At 40.1% G+C, this 20,853-nt stretch overlaps 1 protein-coding gene across 1 annotated transcript; it reads left to right on the top strand.

Annotated features, from left to right (window-relative positions):
• The first annotated feature begins 1,565 nt into the window (after positions 1–1,565).
• On the top strand, positions 1,566–15,623 carry bcl7a (BAF chromatin remodeling complex subunit BCL7A). The gene is made up of 6 exons (XM_080418732.1): positions 1,566–1,729; positions 3,721–3,802; positions 6,028–6,124; positions 6,734–6,883; positions 8,091–8,200; positions 12,866–15,623. Exons 1-6 carry the CDS (start codon positions 1,638–1,640, stop codon positions 12,938–12,940), a joined length of 606 nt encoding a protein of 201 aa, XP_080274858.1. The 5' UTR covers positions 1,566–1,637; the 3' UTR covers positions 12,941–15,623.
• Positions 15,624–20,853: the final 5,230 nt, after the last annotated feature.

Raw genomic sequence — 20,853 nt, 5'->3', positions numbered from 1 at the left:
GAAAAGGGTTTTGGGAAATGAGATATGAATGAGACTAATCTGTGAATTTTACTGACAAACATATTTGGCTACTATTCAAAGTTTTGGTCTCTGAATGAAAATTATGATGTATTTTGTAAACAAATCCCCCTTCCCTGAAACTATATACACTAGTATTTCAACTTGGATACCCTGTAGATTTTGTTTGCAAACATATCATATTCAAGCCCTGTCTGTGTGTGTAAACCAAACCAAACTCTCTCTCTCACTCATTTGTGTTTCTTTTGCCTATTTTTTACTGATGCCAATAATTTTGCATTATATTAACTATTGACATGATTATGTAATTCTTTGGATTAACTATTCTCAAGCTTTTGTCCCTCTCTTGAGCTCCATTGTTAGTAGCCTACTAGAGTGGCCTATCCCTATTTTAGTAGCCTTCAACTGTTCCCACACTCCGAAGAATCTGGGTTGTAGTGCCTATAATAAGCACAGAGCTAATAATTAATAAATAACAAACAACGATTACAGCCTCGAATAATACCACAAAGAATCAAAAGTTTTACTTGTTGGATGACTACACTAGTGGTCACACACATAATAGGAGCCTTTGCAGGCAAGCAGCCTTTGTTCTGTGATCACACACACAGCAGGGAGAAACAGGACGTCTGTCTCTGCCACTAGTACAGCTGCAGGGCCCTTTTAGTAGCTCCGGGTTTTACACTCGTACGTCGGTGTTGGAAAGGAATAGCAGATCTACAAGCTCACCACGCGTCGCGGATGCGACCCATGGGGAGCTTGTGAATCTGCTTTATTTCCCCCCGGGCACGCGACACCACCGTACGTAAACCTCTCGTCACCAGGCGTTCAGTAGCACCCGTGGAAAGCCTGGATGTTTCCATTCCGAATTAACCAGCTCGAGCTGGTCTAGAGCGGAGCCCGCCTACTGTATCCGGTACAATTCCCCATACACGGCATGTACCGTTTCCGTATCCGCCCCCCAGCAGCAGACCGGATCCGCAAAGTTCGTTGCAAAGCGAATTCGACCCACAGAAGCCTACCGTCGTACGGACGAAGCGCAAAAGTCGGCGCACGCGCGTTGGGGGCCATCGTGCAGTGTTGCCATGTCTTTTCATTATAAGCGACTTTGGGCTTGTTTTTCTGTTAAGTGGCTTGTAAATATTGGTAGTTGAGACGTTGCTTATTTTGGGCTTGCTCAGTGTAATGTTATTTAAACCAGTGGTTTTCAAACATTTTCATGTGAAGGACCCCCCAAATGAATATGTATTTGTCCACGGACCCCCATCTAAAAGTATTTTGTGACCCCTGTACGGGCTGTACCAGATTGGTGTTGTTAAAATGTTCAAAAAATATTCAAAATGTTTCACTTTTTTCAATATTTTTTGTTGTTGTTGAAAATAGCAGATCTACAAGCTCGTAAATCTACTATTTTCAAATATCCGATGCTGATGTGGCTAGTAGTCGCTTCTTTTGGGCTTGTTTTCCTAGACTTGGCTCCTTATTTCTCTCGCGACATCTGGCAACGCGGGCCCCCGTGTGTTTGCATTGTGTCTGTCTGGTGAGAACTGAAACTGCCGGCCGCGTCGCTGAGCCTTTAAAAAAATATCTCTAACCACCACCACCAAGCACCCGCTGCAATGTCGGGCAGGTCGGTCCGAGCGGAGACCCGGAGCAGGGCGAAAGATGACATCAAGCGGGTTATGGCCGCCATCGAGAAAGTACGAAAATGGTAAGAAAAAGGAAAAGAAAGGAAATTAAAAAAAAGCCCCACAGCCTTCGTTCGTTACCTAACACACGAGAAAAGGCTTGTTGGGGGAGGAGAGAGAGGGAACGAGAGAAGAACCCATAAAGACATTTTCAACGGCGCTTTTTTTTGGGTAGATGCAACTTCTTCAGGTGCACCGACCGGGGCGCACTTGCGCGACTTTTATTCGATTGACTTATTCGATAGCGATTGGATTTTTTTTATCGAATTTCTTTCTCCCCCTCCTCCCTCCTCCCTCCTCCCTCCACCACAAGGGAGGAGGAGGGTTGAACCCAACAGAGAAAGAAGAAGCCATGTCGTTGCAGTCACATGAAGCCATATTCCTTTCTCCCTCGCCTTGTTTGTGCTCCCTGCGACACCGGGGGAGGCGAGGCGACGCTCGGGACGACACTAAAAACCGTCCATGTCGTCGCCCCGGGAGACAATATTATGACGACGGCCGCTCTTCTTGAGTCAGGAGTAGTTTTAGTGCACCGTTTCCCAAACACCGGGTCGGGACCCATTCGTGGGTCGCGGACCAATTTGTATGGGTCACGAGTAAACATGCCTTTGTTTTTTGTTTCCTACATTTTGTTTTTGATTATTATTTCAAAATATGAAAAAAAAATCACCAGAAATGTACACATTTTCAGAAATTAAATACACAAATAAAAAATATATATATCTTTTTCAAAATAATAATAATAATAATACAACTTTTAAGAAGTAGTGAAAATAGCAGATCCACAAGCTCACAACGTGTCTCATCGCGACACGTTGTGCGCTTGTAGATCGGCTATTTTCACTAGTTTGGGTCCCGGGGAGACAGAAAACTCCTCTTTTGGGTCTCGAGCTAAAAAGTTTGGGAACCATTATTTTGTTTAGTGAGTGTGGAGTTTTAAATGAAGCGCTTTGAGTCGCACTGAAGGGCGGCCAGAGAGAATGAATGCTGCCTGCTGTCTGCACGGTGGGGGTTGGGAGAGAAGGGAAGTAAGGCTACTGATGGGAACATGGTGAAGTAGGCTACTTTTATTTTGCCATAGGCTTCTGTTTATTCAGCTTTCAGCATGATCACAGATGTTTAAAAAGACACTTGCCATTAAAACACTGGATCATTTTGCTGATTACAATATAAAACCAAAAAATGCAATTGCCTATCTAAAAATCTAATAACCTAGGCTAAGACACAAATCTAAAATCCATTATAATTTAAGTCTGCACATGTATAGGATTAGTGATTTCTTGTATCTCAGTTCTGTACTGGTGGTAACATGGTGAAGTAGGCTACTGACGGTAACATGGTGAAGTAGGCTACCGGTAGTATCATGGTGAAAACACCTAGTGACTCAGTATAAAGATCTATTGACATAAAATGACCCCCCCCCCCCCCGAGTTGTAATAAGACTTGTAATACAAAAAATCTACTTGCTTTTGGATGTGTTGTGTTCGTTAATAGAGGGCTTAGCTCCAAATGAATATACATTTTCTACAACTTAGATTTTTTTTGGTTTGTATTTCTGTAATAACAAGCTAACTGGCATCTAATCATGTTTGTAAGTTAAAGGCAGTGCAAGGCATGAATAATAATTTGATAATTGTGCAAGCATGAATAATAATTTGGTAATTCAGACAGTAATGTATTCCTAGATCCAAATTAATATAATAATGTTGCTACAAGATATTTTGGTTTGTATTTCTGTAATAACTTGGTATAGATAAAAAGTTAACTTACAAGCTAACTGGCATCTAATAATGTTTGTTAGTTAAAGGCAGTGTATGCATTTGGCTACTTGATTTCTCTTTTTTAATTGCTTGCAAGGTATATTTATGTGTTGTCTGCTGCTACTTGCCAGGGCAACATGGTTTTGTTTAGCTTTGATTAAATTACAACAGCTTCATTTAAAGATGTTTCGTGTCCACGGTAATGTCTTTATATTATACAGAGTCTCATTTCACTTTTGTGTCTTGCTAAATAGGGAGAAGAAATGGGTGACAGTCGGAGATACATCTCTTCGGATCTACAAGTGGGTCCCAGTGACAGAACCCAAATCCGATGATGTGAGTTAAACCCTTCCTTACCATACAACAAACACTCATGTTTTGTCGCATATATGCAATATGTACATATATTTGCCACATGAGATGGTGTCTAGACTATACATGCTGAAAAGGGACAAAGCGCTTTACGAAGAAGTGAAGTTTGAGAATGCTGAAGCAAGGCTCAAGTTTAGCTGAACCGTTGTGCTGATGAATATATGAAAAGATGAATGTGTCATGTGCTCTTGTTCTGGCTGCATTCATAATTGTATTATTACTATGTCTCCTCTTATACCAAGTAAAAGCATTTTCGCCCAGTTCCCACTGTTGTCATAAACATTTGGAAGGCACATAAGGCCCGAATCACTGATATTAGAGTGGCACTGAAGCATTGTTATTTAAAATTATTATTAGGCTATTACTTAAGTGTTTTTATGGTCGCAAAAAAAAAATCTGCTGTACTGGATTAGGTTCTTTGAATCACACAATATTTGCTCGTGTACAGTTAATATTGTTGTCTTTAGACATTAGGTTAGAGATGGTTAAGATTAGGTATATAATAAGGTTCATATGGTTGTGTTTGGGCAATAGTATGGTTTGAGTTTAGATATAAGGTTTTGTTTAGTTTAGTTTTAGGCATAGGTTTGGTGTTGGTCAGGGTAAGGATCTGGGAGGGCATTCATCAATCAGAGCACCCAATGGCCTTTTTATCCACTTAAACCCTCTAGTCTTAGTGAAACGTACTTGTCTTGGACTGTTTTCTTTTCTTCGTCAACACATGCTGTGGGTTCAAGTGGTTAACAATAATAATAATAGCTTACATTTATATAGCGCCTTTCAAGAGACCCGAGGACGCTTTACATTAAGAAATAGTCGTAATTGTCACAAATTAAACAATTAATTTCCAAAGAATTGGGTGGCCAACTGGCCATAGGCTGCCTTGGCCAAAGTATATTCTACCTACCTGCTGTAAATGCTCTAAAGATGGTCAAGGAATAATAACTGGGTAATCAGTGCTATAGGATCTTTACTCATAGGCATCAACTTCAGTAACTTTGGCGACTGTTAACCAAACTGAAGATTTCAGCAATTCTAAATGTATAATATCACTTCACAGTTATGTGAATATTAAAAGACGACACATTGTCTAACGACAGTATGGCTTCCCTGTGCAACTGAAAAGGCTTTCAGACAGCTAAATTAATGATCAGTTATCTGGACGTGATATGCATACTGTATGTTGAACGATGCCTACACAACCCGATGTGCGATCCCATGATTGCCACAACAAGTCTGGTATGGTGTTCATATAGTCCAAAGCATTCTGCACTCCATGCTAAATGGCACAAGTAGCACAGTTACATTCATTCTCAATAGAAGTGCTTTGGCTTTAACAATTTAACCCATATTATTCACCATTATCAATTTCTGCCATTCTAAATGTTGGAGAAATACACTTTGGGACATGGGGTATTTAGTTAATTATTTCAATTTAACATTGACATTTATTAGGGATAATATCTTCTTTTTTTTTTGCCAAACCTGCTATGGTTCCTTTCTCTTTTATGGTGTGGCTCTGTAGCAGTCTACAGTAGCTGTCTAAGATGGTCTTGTCTGTCTGTGTGTGTGGAGCTAACCTTGCAAACCACTTGACGGCTCGGCGCCAAAGTTCGTGTGCACCCTGCCTGTAGGCCAGATATTATTTTATACTTAAAAGAAAATATTAAAATGTAATAATTTAGTCAAAAGTAAAAATCAACAAAGATTTGATCGAGATCAAACCTTGCCCACATTTGGAGTCGTATGTCATAGATAAGTCATAGATGACTGACATCACAGGATCCACATTGGAGCCATTCCGTTCCCATGTGGATCCCGAGATGCACATGATTCAAATGTTTTTTATGTGCACATTAAGAGGAACACATGTACTACATCTACACAAACTGAGACTTAGAACATAAGATGTCTTTTATTGTGTTGAATAACTACAAACTATAATGTCCACTTTTTGAGTTGACACCATTTAGAATAGTGTCTATTCATGTTTATTGAACTTCCCTCCAAAGGTTAGCCTATATCTGAATTTCCGCATATCTCTGTTCGGTGCTTGGCCCTCGTAATTGCTACTTACATTGCTATTTAATTTTATCCTCATAACCTTTTGCGCTCAAAAGTTACATTTTTACTTACTCATTATCCACACATGCATAACTTAATTATTATTATTCCGTATTTGTTTTTAGAAGAACAAGAATAAGAAGAAGGGTAAGGATGAGAAGTATGGCTCTGAGGTGACCACTCCAGAGAATAGCTCTTCTCCTGGGATGATGGACATGCACGGTGAGTGTAATCACACTAGAACTTGATCTAGAAGCACTGGTTCTCAACTAGGGTCCTTGATGGGGTTCCAGGGTGACGCCAGCTAAATAATTAAGGAACCAAATAGAACCTTACGGGACTGTAACTGAGAGAATTGAACGATCAAGTTATAGTTAAACCTTTTGAAAAATGTGGAATAATTTTGAAAGAATTTACACAAATCTTCTCTTATGGGGGGTCAGAATCATCTTTATTGTCACACCACAGGTTTACAGGTGTAAAGAAGTGGGTGAAATAAATGTTTGTGCAAGGATCGTTTTTGTTGTTTTCAGGAAGAGAAAAATAAAAGTAAGAGGGCGGACGGCAGGGAAAGCAAGGAGAGAAAGAAAAAAAAAACAGAGAAACATGTCGAGGATAGGCAAAACAAAGATATCTACATAATATACACATTGCTTAATCCAGCTTGTACAGTATGTACTGGCACGAAATCTTTTCAGATGGGTTTCCACAACCAAGTACATCAATTTGGCGGGGGGGGGGGTACTCGTCCTTTACATGAAAATGTTTGAGAATCACTCTTATTTGGTGATCAGTGACTAATATGGTGCACCTGTCCTGTGTCCATTCTAGACGAATGCAGCAATCAGAGTTCCATCGCTGACTCGTCCCCGGTGAAGCAAGAAAATAGCTGTAGCACCAGCCCCACCCCCGAGCCCGCCGCCGTCTCTCACCGTGACAACACTGAAGCCAAGAACGACCAGAGTCCTGACAGCAAGAGGGGTCAGACACACACGCACACACGCACACACACACACACACAATCCGATATGGAAAAAAAATCGAATATAATTGTTTATTGGTGATAATCTTTTCCCATTTTTTTTTCTTTGGCTCGTTTAGCTATTTTTGAAAGTATCAAACGGGCATTAAGGGATTAAAACCAGGAAGAGACAACACTTATCTCATATCACAATATCCCAAATCCCAGAATGTATCTAGTCTCGTATCAATTTTTCCCAGTCCCAGTAGAGGCCTAACCACTATCTCTTTGAGTTGTACTTTGCTTACGTGTAAGACATCTAGCTACAGGTGTTATTGTACCTGGGAAATAACGTGAGGAGCTGGGAAATTACGTGAGGAGCTTAATTATTATTTATTTTCTTATTCTATCAAAATGCTGCTGTATTACTTCAGACCTATCAACAACACACTGAGGGAGAAAGAGACGACTTGTTCTTTGCAGTTACAAGCACACAAGGGGAAGACGAGGCTGCAGCTGTGATGCTGTTGCCCCCTAGGGGCTGTAACTGCCATCCTTTCATCTTTCATCCTGTTGTCTCAGTCGTTAGATATTTCTGATAAGATACCTGATTTGCTCTGTGTATTACTTCAGTTAGACAGGACTGATCTCTTATAAATGTTTATTAACACAGAGTTAGTTCTGATATATGGTTATTCCGTGGGTGTTTCAGACTTTGAGTTTTACCGCCAGATACCGCCAGGTATCAAGTATCAAATACACTGTTTTGTAACTTTGGTTATTATAGTGTCAGGATAGCACTTGAGCAATGATTTGGGAAAACTACCTAACAATTTCTCAGACCAATATTGCAATTCAATTTGCGGTTTGAGTCAATCTGCAGTCCTATATTCAATGTTTACAGTATAAACACCACAACATACTGTATACTGTCAACACATAAACTATTTAAAGAACTATACCATTGTTATTGCATATGTAGCCCACTGACTACAAGTCATGTATATACTTTCACATTACAGCTGACAGTTTCACAAAGAATATCACAGTTCTTTTTTTTAAATGTATTACACAATTCTTTTAATTCACATTTTTAAGTGATAAAAGTCACCTTTTAAAATGGTCTGCTTCTACAGGTCATGTTCATTTAGCGCTAAAATAATGTACAAATAAGTGTGCATGTGGTGCTGTTATTCATGTGGGTGTGCCATATGTTGTTGTCCTCAGGTAAGAGCATCCCAGCAGCCTCAGAGACCTCAGAAAGAGCACCAAGTGCCAAGAGAGACAGCCAGTCCTCAGGGGAGAAGGACTCTCCTTCAGAGAGCAAAGCCACTCAGGTATGGAAAACTCCACACATTTATCTTTGTTGCTTCTTAACCACTTAAACCCTCTATTCTTAGTCAAACGGACCTGAGTTACAACTATACTTGGACCCTAACCCTTTTAATATCTGCACAGCCCTCAGCAAGCTATAACCCTACTGTTTATCATTATTATTTATTATATTTATTATTATTATCCTTCTTCTGCCATGAGATGGCATCATGCCACCTGGCAAAATGATAGATATCCATGTGCATTAGCTTCCTGAGAACTGACCACTGTTGGCCAGATGGGGGTGCTAAAAGCTGCTAAAAACTGTACGCCTCTGTAACTATTGTTGCTGTATAAGTATAAAGTGTGCTCAAGAAGATGCATCTAGCAAACATTGTGTGATAGCATTCTTTCTGTGCAGACTGCACGGTTTTGGCCCTCTTATACTTTCATCACATGTCACACTGTGTGACGTGAAAAAGGGTAAAATCATGATTATCCACCTTGTCAGGCTGCCTGCCTGTCACATGGTGACCTATGTGAGCCGGGGCATTGTTTCACCTCGAGAAAACAGGACCTGGTCTTGACTTGGTAGAAAAGGAAGACATGAGTTGGCAAGTCTCCAAAGGGAGCTGATGATATCTGCATGTCATTCTTCACTAACACACACACACACTGTGTGTGTGTGTGTGTGTGTGTGTGTGTGTGTGTGTGTGTGTGTGTGTGTGTGTGTGTGTGTGTGTGTGTGTGTGTGTGTGTGTGTGTGTGTGTGTGTGTGTGTGTGTGTGTGTGTGTGTGTGTGTGTGTGTGTGTGTGTGTGTGTGTGTGTGTGTGTGTGTGTGTGTGTGTGTGTGTGCTCCTAATATCACAAACTGCACCGATATTAAGCCGCTATGTCATGTGCCAGCAGGCCAAAAAACTCTGGCTTGCTGGCACAAAAGAAAATACTTTGTTTTTGTGAGAATTAATAAATATATTTAATAAATATTACAAATTTAAATTCACAAATAAATACATCCTATACAGTACACACCAACAGAAATATTATAATTAAATTAATACTGTATGTAAATGAGAAGTATTTGTGAATAAATATAATTAGAGTTTTAGTAATCTTGGTCCTCTAGCTCAAGGCTTGTTATCTGCGTCTCTGCTCAGTGTGGTGGCCTGTTGATACAGCCAGGGAAACTCAGATAGTGCCTTCTTCTGGACCAGTGTACTGTTAGTCTGAAAGAGAGAGAGAGAGACAGTTAGAGTGTGCGTGTGTGCGTGTGCGTACCGTCACGTGTGTGTGTGCGTGTGCGTGCCATGTGTGTACCTTTATATTCTGTAGATTCAGCATCTGTTTCTTTAACAGACTGGAGTCCTGGTATCTATATTTCAGCAGATCTCTGACTTCTCCCAGCACATAGACCAGGTTCTGCCTGATCTCAGCCTCTCCTTCCTGGCCAGAGCCTTCAGGCGAGTCCCTGGTCTGATCCTGGCCTCCAAGACTCTGGTCCAACATCTGACCAATCATCTTCTCATATACCTCCAAAAAACCGACCATTAGGACTTTTTTTTCACTATTCTGAGGGAGAGAAAGACATATAGTAAATAGATATATTGTGATATAGTGATATGACATAAGTGTTTGTCTCTTCCTGGTTTATAATCCCTTAATGCCAGTTTTATACTTAATACTTAAAAAAATAGAATGTAATAGATTTTATTTTTTCATATCGCCCATTCCTATCCTCTAATCACTATCCCTGATACACCCATCCATCTTTGGAGAATGTTTGTGGATTGTGTGTGTGTGTGCGTGTGTGTACCTCTATGTTGCTGTCTCGTAGGAAGTCAATGGAGAACACAGGAGATCCAGTAATTCCCTGTTTGTTAGCTTTCTGCAAAGTCAACAAAAACAAACATACAATTAATTTGGTAGCTCTGTGTGTGCGTGCGCGCCTGCCCGTATTGCTATCTTAATTGTGAGAATCAAATGTCCTCACAAGGATAGTAAGATGAGGAACATTACGCTAAGTGAGGACATATTACACAGCCTCATTTCCAAGAGGTTATTTTAGGTTAGGATTGAAGCTAGTTAAGGTTAGGTTTAAGTTCAGTCATATAGTGGTGATGGTTAAGGTCATTAAGAGTTAGGTTGTTAGGGTTAAAATTAAAGGACCATACTGGTGGTCTGACATGGTTTAGTCCATTAACTATGACTCGCTGTATATTTGACTTTACTGCTGATCACTTGTTCTATTTCTGAGGAAGCTGTAGGGTTCCATTCATTTTTAGTACAGTATGTAAGGACTATTCAAACTGAAACTTGCTTTAGAATCCAACACATATTGGGTGCGTTCGGAAATACAGCACTGAGCGCACTGGCCAATACAAACTAATAGGCGAGTGCGCTCCGGTGCGCAATATCCGAACGCACCCTAAATATCATTGGGTGGTTATTGTTTGTCAAAGTTATGTTCTTGTTGCGATTGATTGGAAAAGTCTAGCCGAAAATGGTCACTGGGGAAAGATTGATTTATGAATTAAATTCACATAGCCTATGACTCATTAAGCACACAATTATGTTTTGGCCAAGCAGTTACACTGCCACACATTAAAATCCTTACTCTGTTAAAAGGGAATCGTTCCCTCCCTAGGATCCCAACCCTAGTCCTGTTACTGTAGTAGTCACAATATTAGTAATAGCAGTACTAGTTGTAGTAGTAATAGTAGTAGTAACAATGCAGTAATAGTACTTACATAGTGCAGAAAGAGTTTTTTCAGAGCATTGTTCATCCCGCCTTGCTGGTTATTCATACTGCCCAGACCGACCGACAGACACACACTGAGACACAACACACGCATTACAACTGATGCCATGCCAACGCTCCGCTGTACTGTCACAGGTTCAATTCCACAGGCTCTGGTGGTTGCTTTAAGTCCAGTTAGTCTCTGTAGTGTGTGCCTTTAATTGTTCCTAAGGGAAGTGTGATGAGTTTAGTGAAGTCTTTTACTACTACTTATACTGTACCCTGAGAGAGCGAGAGAGAGAGAGAGAGAGAGAGAGAGAGAGAGAGGTGTGAAAACTGTGGTTGTGGAGAATTTCCTTTTAAATCACCGAAATTCATAGAATTGATGCGCGGTGCCACACATGCATGCTTCCTTACTACGCTCTGATTCTTGTTCAGTGGAATAGATACTTTCCTGTCATTCATAAAGTGCCACATGTCTACGCACACTCACACGCCATTTTAGAGTAAGTTGTGACATCATAGGTGATTCCATCATTGGCATTTGCCAGTCAAACTTGCACAAGAGAAAATCCCTGGGTTCTATGTAAACTTCCATCCTAGATGGACAGAGAGTGAGACAAGCATTCACTGGTCATTAGGGCTGCAACTATCCATTACTTTTTCGATTAACCCATTAAGACCTGGAACGCATCTGTGTCTTTTTTTTTATTTGAGCTAAAAAGCATTATTTTACACTTTGGGCTACAAGCTCGTAGCGCGGCACTCTGTGTCTGAGCTTGTAGAAAAATCGTGAAAATGTGTGCAAATCTTTGAATATATATATATTCTGTTAAAGCGAACATTTTAACTAAAATCTTTGCTTCTGGGGGTCCCTGGAATAACATATTTTGAGATGGGGGTCGGTTGTCAAATACATACAACGGTGTCATGCAAAAATAGTGCAAATATCATATGTCAACGCATTGTAGATCTCCTCGTTTCACAATTTGTGAACAAAGTGTCTTTATTCCTCTACAATGACATTATAATGACATCAGACCACTTGTTAATTCTGTGGTACCAGGGGTTTGACGCATGAATACATGGTATACTAGATATGACTGACTGACAGACAGACAGCTGCACCCTGGAAATGGGCATGGTGCTATGCATGGTAGAGGTGCTCACCACGGATATCCCCCTACACACACGCACACGCACACAGCGATGCAGAGGTGTTTATTTTAAAGAAACTTCTTATGTGTCACCAGAAAACCCCTGAAACTACTTTTCAGGAATTTCCACTTTATGCTCAGGTAAAAACAGGGTGTACAGGTTTAGTGCAATATCATAACTCGCTGCTTGGCATCCACATTTGTAGGTCACTTGCCTAACTAACCCCCAAGCCCACAAATTGGGCAAATTTACCACCAAATCCTGCTATGATGGATTTCATGCAATTTGCATAATTGCAGGCAGTTAGTCCTTTTTTATCTTGCATCGTCACTGTCGGGCAGAAACCTTGTATCCATATTACATTTTTTATTATTTAGTTTTTCTTGTAAGTTAATGCCCTACTTAATTGTACGACAGCATTGTGCAAAAGTAGCAAAAATAGCCGCTCTACAAGCTCACATCGCGTCACGATGTAATATGTTGAGAGCTTGTAGATCTACAATTTACGCTACTTTAGAAATGTCTTGAAAGTGGTTAAGTGTGTCTGTGGGTTTAAAAAATATATTTTACAGATAAAGTATTAACAAGAGTTTGTGACTAAATAATAACTACATTAGAACACAATCGGGTTCCTTTTTTTCCCATTTCCTGAAAAGTACGTTTTGACATACAAGGTTTCCACCGACAGCGACGATATGCTACGACATCTAATGGGCTTGAGCCTCACATTTGCATGTATGTCTTGTACAAAAGTGACGATTGTGATCTTTATGTTTCTGTTTTCTCTGTCAGGATCTGGAGGAAGAGACCCCACCCAGCAAGAAAAGCAAACTGGAGTCCTCATCTCAGGACTTTGAGGAGAATTAAATGCTCTGTGCTGGGTCATTTTGTCTCCTTCAACCTCCCGTACCTCCCTCCATTGACCCTAGATCATTTGGGGACAATGGACACCGTGCCGGCTCTCCTCCCCTCTCTTCCTTACTCCGTAGTTTCCAATACCTGCTGTTAACCACATGAACCCTAGCGTCCCCATTCTGGGAAAAATAGCCGATTTACAAGCTCACAACGAGGTTGTGAGCTTGTACATGCGTCTATTTTCAACGACGATATTTGGTGTAGAGGGAAATACTAGCGGACCTAGTATAGAGCCCTGTGGGACCCCGGTCAACTAAGTATTTAGGGTTTAAGTGGTTAATACCAAAAGGGAGAACGGACGTCTCTCTAACCCCCTTTCTAACCTCTGAACCCTCCCCGATGACCCCACCCCGTTCCCTAACACTCCTCCTCGGCACACAGAGGGAGAATGGATATTACCTCTATTCATTGACCCCCTCCTCCTCCTCCTCCTCTCACACAGCTCTCCCAACACTTTTCACTAAATGCCAAGAGAAGCTCTGAAACCCGGGCTGCAAAATCGGCCTCCAGGACCAGGAGTTAGTGCTGCTAAACCCAGCCCAGTTCCAGCCCAGAAGAGATACACTGACCTGCATCTGTGACAAAAAAAAAGAGAAAGAAAAATAATTAACACTGGGGATTTTTTTTCGCGCCGATGTCCACGTCGGTGCGATTTAAAAGGGTGAGGTTTGGTCCTAGACCCTGGTCTGAGAACCCGTTTGAAAAGTTTTTTTTATCCTAATGGTTAAATTAGCTCAGGATACAAAAGAGGCTAACTTGGTCCTAGATCAGTGACTTTTACCAGTGGTTCTCAAAGAGGGTCCAGGGACCCTCAAGGGGTTCCAAATAGACCCCCTTACATTTCATTAACTCTGAGAGTGTACAAACGGAACAGTTTTGTACACTCTCAGAGTTATGGGGGTCCTTGATTAAATAAAAAAAGTTTGAGAACCACTGGACTATAGGAAACCTCGACCCGTCATAGACCACATCACTTCACTCTTCCCAATTTGCCTCCTGTTAGACTAATGTTATACATTTAATTTAGGAAATGTTTAGGGTTTTTTTCTCAGGAGGGTCAATGCACTGTTATGGTATAATCACAATCGATCACAGATAGATTTGCTGCTGTAGTGGATGTGTCTTTTTCTTTTCTCTATCCATTTTAAAGTTCTTCATTCGGTTGTTTTTGATTAGTTAGTTCTCATAGGTAGAGGAAGAAGACAATGGCACTGGTTAAGTTCCAACTGTTCCATAATTAGTGAAAACAAGCATTTGGTACAATAGGTCCTGAAGGTGTGCCTTGTGTTGCAATGATTACTGGTAAACATACGTTTTTATTAGGTCAAATAGTTCCTAATTGACATTTCTTTTGGTGCCATGTCTTGTTTGCCTTACAAGTGTCACTAATTGAAGTTATTCGATATTTATTTCCAGCTATAACCGTATCAGTTTAATATTGGCTGTAACAATTAGAGACTTGAGTTCAAACACTACCCACATGTAACATTTGTCTCCGACAAATTAAATGTGTACGATTTTTAAGCCTGATTTAGGAAAGTAGCTAATCTACAAGGCCACAGCGCACCGTGAGCTTGTAGATCTGCCATTTTTGTCGTCGTTGCCAGACACGTTGTGCAACCAAGTATCAACCAGAAGTCAAATTGAGAATTTCAGCAGTTTACTCTATACCTTGGTTACTGATCTTTTTCTGCTTTAGTTGACACTTGGATTCTTTGTATAGGTTGTGTTCAGGTCTAAAGTTGAGATAGACTAGTGCAGGTACTAGTTTCCTGCTTGGTCCAGGATGATGGGTTGTCATTTCTGGAAAATGTTCTGTGCATCACTACATACCTTTGAACTACACATGCATTTCCTGTAGCTCACTGTAGAGGGTCCAGTCTTTTACCACAAGCATTGGTTAGAATCCTCCTTCAAGGTGCTGTTTATTGGCTGAATCCATACTTGTGGCATCAAGTTGTTGGTTTTGTAAAGCCTTTTCATTGACATCAATATGCGATTTTACTTGAATTTAAGAGGAAGAATTTAGAGCTATGACATCCAGTGTAAAACCTCAAACCTGTAATATATATAGTTGCAAAAATGAATATTTAGTTGTAATTAAGGCATGAAATCAATTAAATTCCTGTGAACCAATGACTTCATACAGTGGGGCTATATGGGAATATTTTTTGACACAGAATTACTTGATCAAAAGGTTTTTGATTTTTAGCAAATAAGCAGTCATCATGGATGGAGAGAAAATGAAATAAAAAAAAGAATCGTCTCAGTTTAGAGGATGGATTAGCATATACCTCATTCCCAGTCCAGCAGCGCTGGTACTTAAAATGCTATGTATTGACATTAACCGTTACAAACAGCATTATTATGTACACTCAGTTTAAAATAAATCTCACTTATGTTGTGGGTCTCACCTGATCGAGCCGATTGCTTATAGTTTGCTCATAATTGTGTGTAAAACGATCTGTGAGATATGAAAACGTGTATGTTGTTTTTTTCTTGGGACCATGTCGTTTCACTTTAGATTGATCTTGTACAGATTTATGGTTTGGTTTGACTTATTTATTCCATCAGTAGTGCTTGGTTTTTATCATGTACAATGGTTTGTTTTCTTAATAAAACTTCACAAAACGTTCTTCCGTTCACTGTGTTTTCATGGGACTAATCAGAACTAGATTAAACCGTAGTTTCAACCTGGTGTTCATATTTTGGGCGTGCCATTATAGGTGATATTTTTCAAAGAATGAGAAAGGCTGATTTGTAGTTTTCTAGTTCAGATTAAAAAAAAACATCAGGCTGCATAAGACTGACCTTAATACACTGTTATGTAAGCAATGCAGCTGAAGCTAACACAAATAATAATGGGTGTAGATTTGTGTGAATGCAAGCATTGACCAGTGGCACTCTGAGAAGACGTTAATCTAACACACCCATTTTTAAAGGTAGGGTAAGTCATATTTTTGGTGAAAAAGTCAAAGCTCTATATTCTGATATAGTGGGGCAGATAACCAAAACGATTGTGCATTTTGTGATAAAAGCGTGAAATTTGGTTCATTTGGTACAGCCAAAGGCATTCCCCCCTAAATGTGATATGAAGGCATCATGAATTTTCATATGGTACCCATGGCAGCCATTGTTCAAAATGGCCACCAACAACTGTATTATGAGTGATTGATATAATATATGATATAGAGGACAACGATTTACAACTATTTCATTTGTTTATGGAATATTTTGGTGTGACAGGGCCTGACGATTTAGCTTGCCCTCCTAAAAAAACATGCAAAAACAAGCTGTATTGCATCCAAAACCACATACTATCATAGTACACATGCTATTATCAGCCTACTATTTAGTATATACTAATCAGTAGGGTTTCGCTTCGGCTATAGGGCCTACTAAAAAGTAATTTGGCATACTAAATAGTATGTTAGTATGCGATTTCGGACAGACCGCTAGCACTGCATCCAAAATCACATACTAACATACTACGGTATTTAGAATGCCAAATTACTTTTTAGTATGTCCGAAGTGAAACCCTACTGCTTAGTAGATACTAAATGAGCACCATAGTAAGCACCATAACAGGTAAGAACCATAGTAAGCACCATATAGTAAGCACCATAGATAATGGGTGGGCAAACTTACCTAAAAATTTTACTCAAGTACAGTACTAGTAAATGTACTATCCACCACTGCAGCTGTTGCAATAGCATATCAGTTTTAGTTCAGTATTTGTTGCTGAATTTTAACAACCTAAACCCTATATACTTTATTCACCGGGATCCCCAGAGGTCTATATTTGGCCCCCATTTTTCCCCCCTCTAATCCTTCGCTGAAAAATTGCAAATCTACAAGCTCACAGCGTGTCTCAAATGCAGACTACATTATTCTCATAAAAGTTCATGTGGAACAGCCTTTACATTGGACAGAGCAAATCTTCTTTAGAATAATGGGAAACCAGCCTCATAGTGGGCCTGTTTCCTGACTGTATATTAACATGAACCCTAGCGTCCCTATTCTGGGGGCGAACATTCAGCAAAAAATAGCCAATCTACAAGCTCACAATGCATAGCAGCCTAGTGTAGTATAGACCCTGCCCGGGGGGACTCTGGTCAATTAAGTAGTTAAGATAGATGGATGCTTTATTTGTCCTTGCAGAAATTCATTTTGCGCCAAGGAGCCATCAGGACACAATACATTGACAATATTACGCAACACATCTCTTAAAGAGAGAACAGAATAGGCTACCAGTCATTTCATAACCTGTCAAATTAAAATAAATTGTCAAAACCCTCACAAAATTCAAGCCACAGGATTAAGTTGGAAGTTTAAAAAGTGTGAATTACTATCAGTCTATGACTGCCCTCTTGTGGCAGCCCTTATAGATGGGTTTCCGCGCGACGTCATCACAGAGCAGAGTGTGCGATCTGCGCATGCGGGAGGTAGAACGACCCGGAAGTGCCATTCACTCTATTGTTATTTTCGGGATTTAGATAGGCATAATGCTGCTATTATAGGCATAATAGGCATAATGCTGCTATTATATACAGACAGATCCAACTTCCGACAAATCATTTTTATTGAGTAAAGAAGATATTACAAACTGCATCATTTAATCTACTTTCATTAAACCCGGTGAAGACCATTTATTTTATCAATGTGCAATGGCCAGAGCTGCTGCGGGTAATAGCGCCCTCTACAGGCTCTTCCCTCCACTGCGCGCGCATCATCCTCTCATGTTTACCAACGGGAAACCCATCTTGGTTTCTTCTGCTGAGACCAAAAGTGACTGAGTGATAGTGTAAGCCAGGGGTCTAATGATCTGACTTTCAACTTAGAGGTTCCGTGTTCAAATCCCTGTCCTCCTTTAGTTCAATGTTGGAATACTTTGGAATTTTCAAGGCTAAAATACCAAAAAACAACTCAAAAGCATTAGAAGACAGTAAGACACCTGCTGAGGGCCCGAAGGTCCCTTGGCGCACTGGAGTCGTGTGCAAATCGGTTGCCTCTACTACAGAAATTTCTCAGGTTCAAGTCCCACGCCATCAAGGTACAGGAGGACCATCAGGTGGGACTGCATCTCTTTCCTGAGAGGTGAAGGTGGGGGGTTATTTCTGGAAGAACTCTGTCTAGCTAACCTTTCACAGAAATACATTCAAAAGTGCTGGAGTATTTCACGTTAACTTTACTAACTGAGGGCTATCATACAAATTAAATATATATTACTAAGACACTTCCAATATGTATGGCTGATTGATGGTGAAGTGGTCTACGCATCAGACTCTCATTGCAGAGATTCTATGTTCAAATCCCAAATTTCCTCTGGGTCAGTGCTGGATGGACTATGTCAATTTATATTGATTAACTTGAGGGTAACATACTGGGCACACTGCCAGCTCAGTCAGTGTATGATTATACAATGTCAACAGATAAGATAAATAATCAATTAAGTGTTCTTCATAACTGTTGTGTTCGTGTTTATTTAATTGTTCAGGGCTGGATTTTGTCAGCACGACAGCACCTGTAATTACCTTCTTTTGGCAATTTGGCATACAGGGAAAAGCCATCTAAAACTTACATTTTCAACAAAAAATCCTTAATTGAAGTTGCAAAAAGACATTAATATGAAGTTTTTTCAGCAGACCTCTCTCTGCCCACTGTGCACCCATACGCTAGCCTGATTATCAGCCTGAAGCCACTCAGAGAGTAGGCGGGGTCTATGGTTTGGAACCAGGTTACACAAACGCCGGACGGACGTCCATACGACGTCCATACGACGTCCAAGTCCAAGACCTATGTAACCACTAACGTCCGTCCGTCCACACAACGTCCGAACCAGACGTCCACACAACGTCGATACAACGTCCGACTCATACATCAGCTGCTGCTAAAAAGACGTTGAAACGACGTCGACACGACGTTCCTCTGTACGTCCATACGACGTCCATACGACGAGTCCAAGTTAGACCGCGTCCCAAAAAGACGCTGATGATTTCTGAAAATTAATGAAGAAATGGTAGAATACCCTCCCCTCCCTCTAAATCATTAAGCAAAGATATATGATTGCTATTAACGACCATAAATAACATAAGCAGCAACATAAGCAGGCTAAAATAATTATGTCAACAAGGCAGGAACATTACCTGGTATAATAATAATTTGTATTATTATTATTTTAGTATTGTTATTAATAATAATATTAAATATTGATGTACCTACAGAAACACCTTGATGTAAATACATTTGACTACAAAAGACACGTGACTATCAAGCGTTTTGGTCTCATGTTGTTCCCATGACACCTGCTGGCTGAAAAAAAAGTCAATGCAGGGCAACAGCACTGACAACATAATTATTCATGGCATTTTTATTTTGATTGATTGATTGAATATTTTATTAGGCAAAAAAAATGTAAAACAGCACAGTTACATTTAAAATACTTTGTCTAACAGGTCCGTTCATAAAAGTCCTTGCGGACTTGTTTCCAATGAGGGCCTTGGTATTTAATTCATAGGCATATATAGTGGCACCACAGTTCAAATATCATTACAAAATAAACAGCAAAAAAAATAACACTATGTACGACAAAAAAAAAAAAAGAGGGGGGAAAAAATATATATGTACAAGAACAGGGGGGGGAGGGTCTGCTGTCTAACGGGAAAATGGTACTACCTCCTCCTTTGGCCTCCTGAAAGGTGATTTTTTTAAGGCTCTTTTAAATGAGCCCAGCGAACTGCATTTTTTGAGGGATGGAGTTAGACTATTCCAATCCTGGGTGGCAGTGCTGTAGAAGGAGAATTTGCCCATGTTTGTTTTATGGGTGGGTGGTACCAAATTGTTGTTAACGCTCCCTCTGGTATTGTGACTGTGGGTGTCGCTAACCTATTGATGTAGTATAGTGTGACATTCGTCATAACCCTGTTACTGATATGATATGATTATTAGTAGGGGGTACTAAGCACAAAAAATGGCCAAATCGTTACGCGGCGGATAAAAGCATGAAATTTGATACAGATGTCCCTTGGGTCATCCTAAAACATCCTAGAAGGGGTGCCCAAAAAAATCTTAAACAGGAAGTGAGTTATGGACAAAATTCAAAATGGCCACTTAAACTTTTGACCGTTGACTCAAAAGACATCAAAAGAATCTCCAAAAAGCATAAAATTTGGCACATATGTCCCTTGGGTCATCCTAAGACATCCTAGAAGGGGTGCCCAAAGGAATCTGAAACAGGAAGTGAGTTATTGACGAAATTGAAAATGACCGCCTAGTGTTGTCGATTGACTCAAAAGACAACTAAAGAATCTCATAAAAGCATACAATTTGGCACACATGTCCCTTTGGTCATCCTAAGACATCCTAGAAGGGGTGCCCAAAAAAATCTTAAACAGGAAGTGAGTTATTGACACATTTTAAAATGACCGCCTACAGTGTTATCGATTGACTCAAAAGACAACTAAAGAATCTCATAAAAGCATACAATTTGGCATACATGTCCCTTGGGTCATCCCAAGACATCCCAGAAGGGGTGCCCAAAAAAATCTTAAACAGGAAGTGAGTTATTGACAAAATTGAAAATGACCACCTACAGTGTTGTCGATTGACTCAACAGACAACTAAAGAATCTCATAAAAGCATACAATTTGGCATACATGTCCCTTGGGTCATCCTAAGACATCCTAGAAGGGGTGCCTGAAATGATCTGAAACAGGAAGTGAGTTATTGACTAAATTGAAAATGGCCGTGTAGAAGATGATGCAGAAGACACTCATAAAAAATAATCTCATAAAAGCATGAAATTTGGTACAAATGTCCCTTGGGTGATCTGAATGCATCTTAAAGGGGAAATCCACCCATTTTCA

Source organism: Gymnoscopelus braueri, assembly GCF_963280865.1.
Source record: "Gymnoscopelus braueri genome assembly, chromosome: 22".
In the NCBI taxonomy this organism is placed as follows: domain Eukaryota; kingdom Metazoa; phylum Chordata; class Actinopteri; order Myctophiformes; family Myctophidae; genus Gymnoscopelus; species Gymnoscopelus braueri.
This window is presented reverse-complemented; position numbering and strand designations above follow the sequence as displayed.

Bases quoted from the DNA above. Each gene is read 5' to 3' on its own strand.
- bcl7a (XM_080418732.1), top strand. From the start codon at position 1,638: ATGTCGGGCAGGTCGGTCCGAGCGGAGACCCGGAGCAGGGCGAAAGAT. The intron at 1,730-3,720 runs GTAAGAAAAAGG...CTTGCTAAATAG, and splicing joins ATCGAGAAAGTACGAAAATG to GGAGAAGAAATGGGTGACAG. The intron at 3,803-6,027 runs GTGAGTTAAACC...ATTTGTTTTTAG, and splicing joins CAGAACCCAAATCCGATGAT to AAGAACAAGAATAAGAAGAA.